Source organism: Pieris napi, chromosome 17 (genome assembly GCF_905475465.1).
Source record: "Pieris napi chromosome 17, ilPieNapi1.2, whole genome shotgun sequence".
Taxonomy (NCBI): Eukaryota; Metazoa; Arthropoda; class Insecta; order Lepidoptera; family Pieridae; genus Pieris; species Pieris napi.
In genome coordinates, this window is record NC_062250.1 from 4,130,838 (window position 1) to 4,145,617 (window position 14,780).

The 14,780-nt window shown below is 30.4% G+C and overlaps 2 protein-coding genes across 2 annotated transcripts; one reads left to right on the forward strand and one right to left on the reverse strand.

Moving 5' to 3' along the window:
• Positions 1-311: 311 nt before the first annotated feature.
• Positions 312-5,948, forward strand: LOC125057670 (putative neutral sphingomyelinase). The gene is made up of 6 exons (XM_047661465.1): positions 312-869; positions 944-1,117; positions 1,799-1,982; positions 2,812-2,966; positions 3,933-4,125; positions 5,425-5,948. Exons 1-6 carry the CDS (start codon positions 832-834, stop codon positions 5,863-5,865), a joined length of 1,185 nt encoding a protein of 394 aa, XP_047517421.1. The 5' UTR covers positions 312-831; the 3' UTR covers positions 5,866-5,948.
• Positions 5,949-8,847: 2,899 nt separating this feature from the next.
• LOC125057858 (transmembrane protein 184C) lies at positions 8,848-14,161 on the reverse strand. The gene is made up of 6 exons (XM_047661778.1): positions 13,574-14,161; positions 13,219-13,458; positions 12,042-12,323; positions 11,578-11,680; positions 10,325-10,499; positions 8,848-9,384 (listed from the first exon to the last, which is right to left on the reverse strand). Exons 1-6 carry the CDS (start codon positions 13,834-13,836, stop codon positions 9,122-9,124), a joined length of 1,326 nt encoding a protein of 441 aa, XP_047517734.1. The 5' UTR covers positions 13,837-14,161; the 3' UTR covers positions 8,848-9,121.
• Positions 14,162-14,780: the final 619 nt, after the last annotated feature.

Sequence of the window (14,780 nt, forward strand, 5' to 3'; positions counted from 1 at the left end):
CCGCCAGCCAGATTGCCCAGACTCTAACCGGAAGTGCAAGAAGGAAGACATATCACAAAATCAGCTGACCTGAAATTCTTTCTCGAAAACGTTGCTACCTCCCGTACTATAAGGACAAAGTAAAATGGTTATAGTTATACTCGTGATTAACTGTTAAAAAAATTAATTAATTTATTAATATTATTCAGCCATACATAAATATTTATGTTCTTTGTATACTGAAGTTTTCGTTGTGCTTATGTTATGTAAATGCAGTTGAGATGATAAAATATCAGTGTTACTGAGCAAATTTAAACTTATTTATTTAAATTAAATTGCATATTTTTACTATTTTATTGAAATACTAGTTATATTAATTTAATTAGCGAAGGGCATTGTTCCATAGAAATTTAACACATATTTAGAATAGCGAAAGAATAAATATTACCCCTACATCTAAATCTAACTTTTTAGCAGTTGGTTAATATATTTTATGTGTTATCTGCACAATATAAACGGTACTACTTAGTTGCCAGTTGCAAATTATCTATGTTTCACAACAGCTGTTTATTGACAGTTTAAATCAAAATAGTGTTCTCGAATCGCAACAGTGAACACTGAACACTGTTCATTGAACAGCTGTTAGTCGTGACCCAAAAATAATTTCTAGTAAAATTTACTTTCCTTCTGTATTCAAAGATTTTCTATTTAAACGCTTCAAAGTACAAATTGATGATAAAACAACGAAGGCGAAAAGTTTGCAATTTTTATTGGTGTCATCCATAGTAAATTAGTGCGATCAATATTGAACATATTACGGGTACAAATCAATATTTAGTAAATAGTAATACAATGGAATACTCCATAAATTTGTTTACACTGAACTGTTGGTAAGTGGACCAAAATTAAAAAAATCTTAATGAAAAAATACAGCAATTTATTTATATTAATACTGTTTTTATAGGGGTATCCCTATTGTATCCAAAAATCGTCAGGAAAGAATTGAAGCAATTGCTAAGTATTTACTTTCCGGTGATCAAGATATTGTATGCCTTCAAGAAGTATGGAGTGAAAATGATTATCTTTATTTGAAAGAGAATTTAAGTAGTGTACTGCCATATTCACACTATTTCTATAGGTAAGCTTAAAATTTACTGCTTTGTTTATTTTAACCTTTTGTAGTAATAAATATTTTATTTCAATAATTAAGTTACCTAGAATATTGGTAAAACCTTTGTTTCACAATATCTTCATATAAGTATGGAAGCCATAACTGATGTCATGATAATAATACTTAGAAAGGCTATCTTATCTATGTCCCACAAACTGTTCGAACTATACTACTTTACTAGGTGACCTCTATAACCACATGGTTGTGTAATCTATTAGAAAATGTTTTCTAATAGATTACAGTGACATAATAGACCAACATATTAATAAATTGTATTAGCCATTGACATAAAAATCGCAATAAATAGATGGTGTATTCAAAAAAGAACCATTATATTTTATTTAATAAGCTTCCAAGCATACTAACACAATCTTTATTGTACCTATTGTATTAAAAAACCATAGGTGAACTATTGATAACAAAACTTATAATAGAATGAAATATATTTAATTATATTAATATAACATAGTATTTAAGTATATATTATAATGATAAATGTCCCATTTGGGTATGCTTGGACAACACACATATCCCTTTATACCAATGTGAGCTGTAGCTAGGGATCCTCTATTCCCATGCCAGGTAAACTAACATACAAAAATCTAACTGTGAGAACATCAAAATAATGTATTTTTTATTTTTTTGTAGTGGAGTTCTTGGTTCAGGACTATGTGTGTTCTCCAAGTGGCTTATAAAAGATGTCTATTTTCATAAATGGCCGTTGAATGGTTACATTCACAAGATACATCATGGAGATTGGTTTGGAGGGAAAGGAGTTGGTCTGTGTCGCATTAAATATTTGGACAGATTAATAAATGTTTATTGTACACATGTAAGTATAATTTTTTATGGTAAGTTTATTGTACTAATATAGTTTCAATTAGAAATTAGTAGAATACTTTTTTGTAATTATCTGCATGCAAGTTTAATTACTTTCGGAAGATACTTTATTTCTCAAAGCATTACATTCACTTAGTGAGGGATTTTAGAGTAGGTTAGTAATGTACATAGTTTTGAAACTATGTATTTAAAAATAAGCAATATAAAATATTAGTTCCTAACAATATGTACAATTTTTTTACAAAAGTGCAGGTAGGTTGCATCAATGTTACCACATGCATTGTGTGACTAAGAATAGTAATAATTTCTTAGTTGTCATTCACAAATATAAATAAATGGTGGAAGTGAAATTTTGTTATGTTTCGAAATACATATTTATGCTATTAATTTATATTGAACGATACGATTCTTATAGACATATATATGTGTGGACTTTTTTAAATTTGTAAATACATATAAATAATGTCTTTCTGGAAGGAAATTTATTAAATATTTGTGTGCCTTGGCCCTTGATATATTATTACGTCTATGAAGATAACAATTCTTAATCCTATAATGCATGTAACCACTCATATTACAATGATAAAATTTTGTTATGTTTCTGATAGCACAATACTTCAGGAAATGGCTGCTTCTACTTCCTGTTACTTGTAATATAAAAAATGCTATACGGCTAATTAATAGATAGCTCAAGTAGTTCATGTTGTTTTTTGTTTACTTCGTTTTTCTTTCTGTTAAAGTTAAAAACTCATGACTGGTAGACCTCTAAATTAAATCTAATTTTAAATTACATTTAAATTGTTATGCTTTATTAATTATAGTTGCATGCTGAATACGATGAAGATGACATTTACCTAGCCCACCGAGTATTGCAAGCACATTTGGCTGCCGAGTTTGTGAACCTAACTTCTTCTCCAGCTGATGTTTCCTTTCTAGCTGGTGATTTTAATACAGCTCCTGGAGAAATAGCGTTTAGGTGAATATCATTTTATTATTAAGACACATATCAGTAAGGTGCTTAACTAATATGTTTATTGTTTCCAAAGTATTGATTTCACACTTTCCTATTTTTTTTGTGTAAGGGTATCAAATGCTTATTTTTAAGCAAGAGAAAATTTCGTCTACTTTTTCTTTTATAAATTCACACTTGCAGCACTTATGAATTGATCCATATAGGCAGCATGCCATACTCGGGTCTGATTCGTTGGGTCTTAAGTTCTTGGTAGGTAGAAAAAAGTATTTGTATTTTAAAAAACCATTGATTGTCGTATTAAAAACTTATTTGTTTTAAACTCATTATTTTTAATTTTTTGCTAATATATTTTTTTAATTAGTTGTGATTGTGTGTACACTGTAACTGTCGCATAAGTATGGGATTTTCATCATTTTATTGTCTTACACGATTGCTTTTATTTATAAAATATAAAATCTAATGACTAAGCTATTTATTTATTTTTCGATAAAGTATCGCATTATCTCTATTTATTGAACACCACTATTTTATTGTGATGTTGGCTAGAAGAAATAAATAATGTTCTAGGACTATATATTATACCATGTAGTACCTGCAAAGGTATTTGTAATTAATTAAAATACATAGAACACTAGCAAACCCGGCGAACTCCGTTTCGCCACCAGATGGCTTCGTTTTATGTAACATTTCGTTTGGTGATTAAAAGATAAAGAAACAATTTTTTTTTGTAAGATTTTCCCGCTTTTCTGTTGAAATTTTTCCTGAATTTTCTATAAACTATTTGCTATAAACCTCACGGAGCCCGAAACCTTTCCAACGAATGCAAAACCGTGGAAATCGGTTCGTGCGTTCTGGAGTTACAGCGTCAGGAAGGAAAACCCGACTTATTTTTGTATAGTAGATTACAAAATAAATTGTCAATGGTACTATATATAATAACAAAACTAACTTAGTATATTTTCATTACAGATTAATAACTCAATTGGCAAATCTTCTGGATCCATGTGATGTTGAGTCAATTGGGGATACAGCAAAGATGATAAAAGCTTTAGGAACCTGTGATAATATAAATAATAGTTACTCTAATCCGAAAATGACAAAAACCTGTCCGGAAGGAAAGAGAATTGATCATATACTGTTCAATGTGAATTCAGGATGGGAGGTAAATTTTATTCTTTTTAAATTGGTACATATATCATTTTTTAAAGATATTTTAGCAGTCTTGGCTTAGTTTGAGGGTGTGCCTCTCAAGTCATGAGTTCGAAACTCGGCTGTGCATCAGCCATCAATGGACTTTTTTTGTATTTATGACACTTGACTTGATGTGTCAGGCATCGAAGGCTGATCCCATATCTGCCCACTAACAAAACGATCATTAAACAAATACAGGCATCTTAGGCCAAGACCTAGAATTTCTGACGGTACTGTTTTGATTTTCAAAATATAACAATAAGCCCTTTGTACGGTACAAATTAGCATCTGTTTTTTGAAGTGAAACTTCTTTGAATGAGGGTAAATTTATGTATGAAACCCAATAATAATAATAATATTAGCGTCACGAAGATGTGTAGCGTTTTTGTCGAAGAAAAGGGAGAGTGCGATTGAGAGAGTGAGAAGGGCGAATTACCCTATAGAAATTATTTTAAAATTAAAATTTCTTAAAGAGAATTTATTAAATATTAGTATTTCAAATTTTATGCAAAATAATTTATTGAAATCTCAAATGACGAATTGTACATTAAAATGTGTTTATATTATCGAAGAAATTAAAAAAAATAATAATTTATAATTTGTATTAATTTTCGAAACAATATTTTAATGACAATTAAATTCATTAAATTCCTAACATATCTTCCTTTTTCCCTCCCTCCAAGTCTCGGAAATCTAAGGTTTTAGATTTGTACAAATATGAACAAGACTTAAAAATTAGTTTGCCAAAGAAGTTTCACTTCTGACATGTGTACTTTGTACGCACACACTTTTTATATAAATGATGACTGTGCCTGACATGTCAATTCTTGGGTTTAACTTGCCGGTTGTACTAGCTCTGTTTATATAAACCGTACGAGCAAAAGACTTAAAAAAAACAGTTAATGCACAGACGACTAATTAAGTCCGGTCGTCGTATCGTATTCGAGCAGTGTTGGCCTAGTGGCTTCCCGGGCTGTGCACCAATGGACTTTCTTTCTATGTGGGCATTTAACATTCGCTCGAACGGCGAAGGAAAACATCGTGAGGAAACCAACATGTCTTAGACCCAAAAAGTCGACGGCGTGTGTCAGGCACTGGAGGCTGATCACCTACTTGCCTATACCATATGCCAAGACCCAAAAGTTGTAGCGCCACAGTTTTTTTTTCGTATCATATCCGCAAATACTGTTCCCAAGGTTATTTCTGGATCTCTTTACCTATTCTTTTTAATAAACACTGCAATACAACGTTCAATATTTAACAATTGAAGGCCGAAGTCATCAGTCTCAAGAATCCGCTACCAGATAGAGTTCCAGGGCAAGAATTTTCATATTCAGACCACAACGCCGTGTCACTTGAGTTGAAGGTTAAGGCAAATGCCAAAAACAAGGAACGGCCTAAAAGATTTTACGACAATTATGATGACACAGTAGTAGAAGCAATACAAATCTGTAAAGAAGCGAAAGTTACTCTGGTGAAATCGAGAAAATTATTTTTGATAACCGGTGGTCTTATTTTCATGGTTTTGATTGGTTTGGTTGGGTATTGGCCTAACAATATTTTAGTTGATATGATCAAAATATTTATGACCGGAATTTGTTTTTATTATATTGTTATGGGGACGATTTGGAACCGAATTGAGATGAATAGTCTTAAAGCTGGGTTGTCGGCATTAGAAATTTTCCAAAATAGTAAATTAAGTGAAAATTAGTTTAATAAATTATTTATTTAAAAATTTATTAGGTACATTCTAATTTAATTTATATTAAGTTTTAATCAGACTTCCAAATATTATTTATTGCATAATAGATATATAAAATAAAAAAAATACATAAGACATCTAATCTATTTACATAATTTTGTTTCTTGGTTAGCATTGTTATTTGTTTGTATTTTTAAATGTCATCGAAGCAGCCTTTCCAATGTAGGATCTGCTGTTTATATACCGAAATCATTAATACAATTTTTAAAAAATCGAAAAATAAATAACAAATAATGTATGAAATTATTTTTGTGTATTTGAAGACTGTGATTCAATTAATACAGTATTTCAATACGTAATTACTATGCATTTATCAGTACTTATAAGCTATTATTTAGAATGTCATTTTTACGATTTCGTCTTAAAGACAACTTTGCCTTATACACTAAGATACAAGATTATAATATGTCTACTACATACCAATAATTGTGATATTTAATTCATACTCAATGTTTGTTTTAAAAATAAAAAACCAATTCTTAGAAAAATTCTTTTATTTCACAAATCATTCAACAGTACAGTGAACTATATTAAAAAAAAACAACAAAATATATCACATTCCATTACATTACCATAGTCTGGTTATTATGCTTTAATGCTAATACAAGAAAGGTCTATATATAGTAACACACACAAAATATTTAAAGCTTTTTAAACGTGAAAAAAATAAATGAGTATAGTGTATTTTATACATTTTAGTTCATTAAAAAAATCTGAATTTTTAAATAGTTTCATATTTTTATAGACCCTAAGCCCCTTACTCTGTAACTTCCAATAAGCGATACCGACAGTGATCCAGTCGCAATAGGTTTTTGTATATCCCAAGGTTGTGGTAAACAGTTTATTGAAACATACATCTAAAGGCCGATTTACATTATCTTAGTGTTTAGGAGAGTGCTTTAGGATAGTACTTTAGTTGAAACATGTAAACGCTACGCTAAAGAACTTGCCTTTCAAGTTGTACTAAAGCACTCTCCTAAACACTAAGATAATGTAAATCGGCCTTTAGGGAGCGTTCAAGTATTACGTCACGCAATTTTTGGAGATTATTGACACCCCCCCACCCCACTCCGTGTAACGCGCCGTAACGTTTTTCTGTACCCAAGTATAGTAAATCGTTTCGTGACCACCTAGTGACTATATCTAAAAGTTACCATTATGTGTAAAATACTGGAAAGTCGAAAATAATATTAACAATAACGCTAATATAATTCAATCCCCGCCCCGCATCGTAACGTTTTACAAAAGGACCCCCCCCCCCAAAATTCGTTACGTAATACTTGAACGCTCCCTTATACAGAAACTTATGTTGTTGTCGCTATTTGAAGTTACAGCAAAGGTTTATAAGGCCTAAACAAGTTTTATACTTGTGTCACGTTCACGAATAGATAATAAGTGTTATCTCAATTTATGTAACTGAAATTCTAGACCCGCGTATCACGCCCATTCTACGGTAGAAATACTAGTAACAATAATTTATATGGCAAGACTAAATCCGTGCTTTTTAAGTTTGAATGTATTATCAATACTATTGAAATGCTTATGTATATATCTTCCAATAATAATAACTAGTGCAACAATTTCTAACTTAAGTTTTAAATTGCGTAAGTTAAGAAGTATAGAATGTTTCGAGTAAATTAAAACTACTTTCAAGTGTAGATAATTTCGCAAAAAGATATTAGTTTAATAATAAAGTTTGTGTTAAACACATTCTATTTTGTAAAATTTTAAAGTCATATTAATCTTTACGCTTCAATAGTATTGTAATAGCATAGTAATAAACATGTAATTGCACTCAACAAAACACACTTTAAGTACAGTGAAGGGAGAAATACGTGCTCTAGCCTTTGGAATGCAACATTAATAATACTTAATAAAACTTATTTAAAATCATATATTGTCAAATTAATGTTATAATTCATAAAATCAGGCATAAATATAAAGGATTTTCTAGTAATGTATCGAAAATACACTTTGTTAGTTTATTTTAAGCGTATATCCGTTATCTGCTGTTTACTTAACATTCGGTTCATTAATTAAAACAGATAAAAACCGAAAGAAAAGTTGATATGACAATCTTTAATTGAAAATTTTACGATTATTGGAACACCATATATAGAGTATAAAATCCGTCGAATCGACCAGTACGTTATAACAAAAATTTAAAAAAAAAACCGCCGACTTACGCAAATCATTAATCAATTCGCGATAGCTTTGTAAAGTCATCGCTTAAACCAAAGACAATTCTAAACGCATTATATTTTTTCGTATGTACTTAATAAAAAAAATCGTAATGTTTTTATGTATAACGTTATATTTTAGTAAATACTATTTCACATTTCTGGGTTTAACTATAAATGCTGTTACTCCGCCATGGCTATCAAAATTAAATAATGCATTGTAAAATACACTTTTCAACAAATCGATGAAGACGCCATCACACTTCATAATAGTAATGATTCATATAGTTTCAATATGAACTCTGGGGCTTAAACTGGGGTCTCTCTATCACACAATTCTCAATCCATTAATTGGTATTATTACTTACTATTAAATATTGGTTGTTTGTAAAGTAGGTTTACGATCGAGATGTTTACGTGATAACGTCTTATTGGTGATATAAGTTTTTGGGAAGTAAGGAATTAATGAAGATAACAATTTTTTCAAATTTTAAATTACATCTATCGTTTTATTCACACTTTTGATGATAAATTTCGGGTGTAAAATGACAAGTTTACTTATTCGACTATGATATACATTTTTCTTCATACATTCACGGAATGACTGGCAGCGCTCGAGATGAGACGGGAGATCGGTCCGTCTCTCTCTCGTTATACCTGCGATCGCGCTCGTGAGGTTTTGGTGTGACACAAGTTTCTGAACATGTCACCCGACTAAAACGATTTTAAAGACGTTATCACTTTAAAAACGATCCAAACTTTGACAGGACATTAATAACTTTAATAGTATATTATGAACATACATAGTACATAGCGCACACCTCCATTACTTTTACTGTGGGAATCCCCCCCCAAACAGAGTCTAGTCAAACTAGCAAAGTGATATACACACGCTTGCAAGTGGTCATGACATTGACCCATCATATAATACCGTTATTTCATACATTTTATTTAATATTTTAAAAAATTGGCGTAAGGTTTTTCAAATTGCATTTGCTAACATAAAATTCGTATTAGTTCGTTAATTACACTGTCGGATCAGATTTATCTTCGGACATATCAAGTAAGGGGTCAGTTTCAGAGTTCATTGAACCCGTTGCCATAGTGTAATCGAGAGATCCATATACAGAAGGTCGTACGTCCACCGACGGTGGTTCTGTGGCTTCAACTGTCAAATCTGGCACAGAGCTGGATGTAACTTGTTCGCTGAAAAGCCTTGAGCTCTCATCATAACCTTTGGTCATGTGATACATTGATTTACCTCGTAATCGTCTGCTAAATGAGCTTCCTGAAACAACATTTAAAATGTAGGCAAGTAGAAGAATTTTCAGAGTAATTGAGGTATGCATTTGTGATATGATGGAATGTATGAACTCAAGGGTCGAGACTCGAGAGATATACACTCTTTATAACGGCATCGGTTATAACGAAACACTCTCTATAACGAAAAATTAGTTGCATTTGTTTGGTTTAACACAAAACCCATACATTAAAACACTTTTTATAATGCAAAACGCATTCTCTATAACGAAGAAATATTTTCATATTTAGACATCAACGTAAGTGTAATTGTTTTTTATAATCAGCTTACAAAACTAAACTTTTGAGGTGCCGAAATTTGTAAGAAAGACACCTGAAATCTTAACAGCCGTCTTGGCTTTGTAATTGTTAAATGCATTGAAATTTTTGCTTAGTTACTAAACGCACCATCGTCACCTATCGTGTATTATCAGTCGTAGGCAAACTTTGAGACTGTCAAGATGGCCAGTACTAGAAAAGCGTTATGTATTATATGTGTTATTGTTATTAGACTAAATTGATAGTAATAAAATTATTGTAATTGGTTAAATTTGTTTTTTTTTCTCATCCATCCCTATAACGAAAAAAAATGCTAGGTCCCTAGAAATTCGTTATAAAGAGTTTACACTGTAGTTAAAAATCTTGTAAAAATATTACGCAAATACAACTTTAATTATAATTTCTGAAGTCCTCCAACAAATTCATATATAATCTACATTAGATTAAAATTCCATACATTTATTTATCAAGCAGAAAAACCTTAGACCCAAAAAAGTCGACGAGGTGTGCAGGCACAGGAGGCTGATCACCTACTTGCCTATTACATCGACAAATGATCATGAAACAGATTCAGAAATCTGAGGCCTTAAAAGGTTGTAGCGCAACTGATTTTGTTTTAACTTATTTCAATGTACGATAATTCAACTCACCCACAACACCAAGATGCTCAGAAATGTCCCGTTTGACATCTGACACATCCCACATCGCGAGGAACGAGCCCAAACATGATGGGGATGGATCGAGTGGCGATATATAAGGCTTGTACGAGAAACTGTAGTGATGGGCTATCGCTGCTATGAACATCTCTATGCAAATCAGGAAGTCCTACAAATGTCATAATAGTTAATGGATTTGTTGAATTATTTAAAATTTGAGTGAAAACCAAAACAAGCCTTTGAGGACCTTAAGAAAGTTTTTTCATAGGGCCAGCCCCCAACCACAGAGTAATGAGAATGTTTTTTAATGAATAACAAGTATTCATTAAAAAACATTGTACTTGTGTTAGAAATTCCTGTATTACTAAACTGGAATTATCTCATTACTACTATATCTAATGCAAAGAAGTAAAAGACATAAAAATGCAATACTTTTTTGACATAGAGGAGTCATACTTAGCGCTTGGTACCCATAAATAATAAAATTAATTTAAAAAAAAACTTTACTGAATTAAATTACGATTAATAATAATTTTACACAATAAATTCAAATGAAAAACAATAACAATATAACAATTACACAATATCATGTAATGTGTATTTCGTGACACTGTAACGGGAAATTTAGTTTGAAATAATCATAAATTGTGATGATTAAATTGTCTTAAAATCTCATAATAATAATCCTAACAATAAATAAGAGACAAATACAATTTTCTTTATCTACGACTAAGGCCCATGTTCTTATGCGTATCTCAAGTGACAATATCATCTTGAGCGCTGTCATATATATGTCAAACTTCATACTGAATAGTTAGACAGTTTTTCGAACAAGATTTAATTTCAATTGATGATCTAGAATACAGTTCTTGGGGTAAGTTCTGGGGGGATAATTCAGAAACGAGACTCAGCGCCGTACGTCAGTCTGGTTTCTGAATCTGACATTTAGATCCTTAAAACATTAATCAAACTCAAATATTGTTTTCAGATCATAATATATAACACACAATATAAGTTTGTGACCTGAGATATGTCTTAGATTACAAACCATAGTAGCCAAACTATGGCCTAAACTGATAAACGAAAAAGAATATGCTGCGGCTAGAAAAACTCGATTTCAAATCCTCATAATTAGTCTACTGTCAAGCAAAAGATTATAATTGCACTATCATTGAAAAACAATAATAAAAATGTATTGTCTCTATTTGTATGTAGATAAGACATCATAAAATGTAAACAAAAAGTACCTGTAGTTTGGAAGACATGATCTTTATCTTGTCCTTATCAGAAATATCAAATATTGTTGATATCACACCACAGTATACCAAAATATTTATAATAACACCTTGGCTGAAAAGTAAAACAAATTATGAATAATGGGAAAGTTCTAAAATCTCCAATCTATGGATTCTGAGATAGTCAAACTATCCAGATATAAATTAACAAAATACAAAAAATTATGCTAGCCGATTTGGATATTGATTCTACAGAAGCCTTACTATGTGTCTTGGCGTGACTCAGATGTTGCAAAAACTAACCCAGACAGCACACTCTCTATCTCACTCAACCACTCTCCTCTTTATCTTGCCATCACATCATCATGACAGTATCATTTTAAGTAACTCGATTAGGCATAAAATCAGAACATCCATTAAAATATTAAATACATATATGCAACTTATATAGTATTATAATAACTATAAGTACTTACAAGAATGAGAAGAAAACTACAGCTTTGATGCATAGAAATTTTCCAATAGGCTTCATTGGTTTTAACTCTGTCCTATTTGCTCTGTAAAATAATACTAAACAATACATAGCCACAAATTGTGACAAGTTATTAATTGCTACCATGTAAGGGAAAGCAACATTTGCACTGAAGTCACTTTCTCCGTAGACACCACAAAGTTCACATATCATTGAGATGACTGTTGTCAGAGGCCTCACAAGTGTGTACTGCAAAATCCCATGCTTGCAGTTATGAATAAATTCACTGTAAAATAATAATTCATATTTAATTTAAACATTCAATTGTTTCTAATGCATTCCTCGAACATTAATAAATTCCTATTAAAATTAGTGCCAACTTCTTAATAATAAACGGGCAACAAATTTATGGAGAGTTGATTAGTTTATTTAATTCTTACATGTTAGATAAATTCAATATAAATACTATACCTTTCCATTCAGTTAGTTAGTCAAAATTAATTTATTTCTGTTGGGGTAGAGACTAACAAAAGCCTACTAATATATACCTTAGTTTTAAATATTTTGGTAAAAAAAAAATATAGTTTTCATATAAAAATGGTTTACTATTATTTAAAATTGAATTTATATTCTAGAATTTAAAAAGGTTAAAAACAATTCATCTTACACAGGATATCTGTGTCCTGGCTACTAATAAAACTATTTCATCTATCTTTATCAAAAATTCCTATATTAATAAACTTGATTATAATTTGTGTGTAATTATTTATAAAAGCATCAAAACTTGTTTTATACAATTTCTTGTTTAGTTCTGCTACTTGTTTGAGAATCATACATGGCCATCAAAATGCAAAGTCAGCCTTAACATAATTTGGTACTTAAACTTTCAAGACGTTTTAAATACAACTAAATAGGTCTAAAATGAAACTTAAAAGCTTTTAAGTTTAAAAATGTGAAATCTATTTAACTGTATTGTATATAAATAGTAGAATTTTTAATGAATAGACTTTTATCTATTATAGACTATAACCACAGAACAATAAATTATAACTGGTAATGTTCAATTTATTTAGAATTTTTATATCTATCTAAGGTCATTTAATAAATTAATTAAAAAAATAATAAAAGATTTTTATAACAAAAAAGTAAATTAAGGTATTTTATCCCTAAAATTGACTTACCGTCCCATTTGCCAAGGAGCCAAACAACACAAAGGGAATATATGATACACTTGAGGCTTTAACTCTAATAATTCTTCTAAATCATTACCATCATTGAGGTAATTAAGTAAATACTTCATGAAATTATATATAACATATGCTTCATAACACTCTCTTAGGGAGTCCATATATATGGACTGCTCAGGAAATTCTAAGCCAAGCCAAGCATTTAAGGCATAAATTGGTACCATCCATAATATGCTGCAACAAGTAAAAACATGTAACAAACATAATAAAAAAGGTGAAAAATAGTTCTTAGTTCTTATGACAGCAATAGTTTATTGAATCAGGATAAACATGGAATGTAAACACTCACCGAATAATATGTTTTTGTAATGATGGTTTAGTGTAGTGTACTATGTGTTGTGTAATTTGCCAAATTGATATTGGCACAGCCAAGAGTACGAAGCCCCCAGCAACCAACGTTCCTTGATCAGATTTTGTAAATCCATTTTCTATAGCATGTACAATTAGTGTTGGCACTAATACAATTACCAATACTATATATGTCGCAATAAAGAAAGGCCTGATCCAAAGTCGCCACTGGCTAAAAAATGATCTCACTGGCTCCGTGCACATATTCGTTGATTACTATGGAATTTTTCACAAAAAATACCTACACGGAAAGTCACTTTCATCTGATACTCTAAGCAAATCGTTACGCATGTGAATACACTTAATACATTAACATCAATTTAGCAAAAGAAAATAATTATTAACTATAACCGAATATTAATTAATATTACTATTCATTAGATAATGAGTAGTATATGGAATTCCAAATTATTACAACAAAGTACACATTTACTAAACAAAAATAATTAAAAAGTACATAATAATAATTATTATTAACTAAGTTTTGAATCACGATCTCGCAATTTTGTCATTTTCCTCAATCTAACAACTGTCGTATTATATGTCATTGTCATAAACTTATATGTCATTTACAAGGCTGATTGTTGTCGTTTTAAATTGAGTTTTGATACTTGATGTAACATGCTGGACAGATTATTGATGAAAATTATTGTAAATTAAGTGGTTTTAATTATTCTTAAATAATATTGCTATGACATATAAAGATAAATACATAAAACTGTCACAGTTTTAAAATTGCTGTGGTATCTCCATTTTATTTAGAATCGAGAGACGAGAACAGAATAATAAATAATGCAATACAATTACAAAAGGGATGTGATAGATTAAGATCTCAGTAAATTTCGGTATTAGTATTGTTGAGTATTACGTAGTATATAAATACATATTTTGTTATTTTATTTCGACCAACATTTCTAACAAAAACTCCAGCTATGGTCATTTAACTGCTCAAAACTAACTTTATACCTATCTATCTAGTTTTTTTTTTTTTAAAAGGTCTCTACTCAGCTATCGTCATTAGCTCAGACCTTCATTGTTCCCTTGGCCTTCGCTGGCCACTGGTAATGTAAAAATATATGTGAATTATACAAAAAAAAACAGATGGGAGACGTTTCCACTAGAAATAGTTATATGTAAAATATTATAAA

Excerpts from the sequence above, each read along its gene's own strand:
- LOC125057670 (XM_047661465.1), top strand. The coding sequence starts at position 832 with ATGGAATACTCCATAAATTTGTTTACACTGAACTGTTG. Across the intron at positions 1,118-1,798 it reads TATTCACACTATTTCTATAG|TGGAGTTCTTGGTTCAGGAC; the intron begins GTAAGCTTAAAA and ends ATTTTTTTGTAG. Across the intron at positions 4,126-5,424 it reads ATGTGAATTCAGGATGGGAG|GCCGAAGTCATCAGTCTCAA; the intron begins GTAAATTTTATT and ends TAACAATTGAAG.
- LOC125057858 (XM_047661778.1), bottom strand. The coding sequence starts at position 13,836 with ATGTGCACGGAGCCAGTGAGATCATTTTTTAGCCAGTGGCGACTTTGG. Across the intron at positions 13,459-13,573 it reads TTACAAAAACATATTATTCG|CATATTATGGATGGTACCAA; the intron begins GTGAGTGTTTAC and ends TACTTGTTGCAG. Across the intron at positions 10,500-11,577 it reads TCATGTCTTCCAAACTACAG|GACTTCCTGATTTGCATAGA; the intron begins GTACTTTTTGTT and ends TGACATTTGTAG.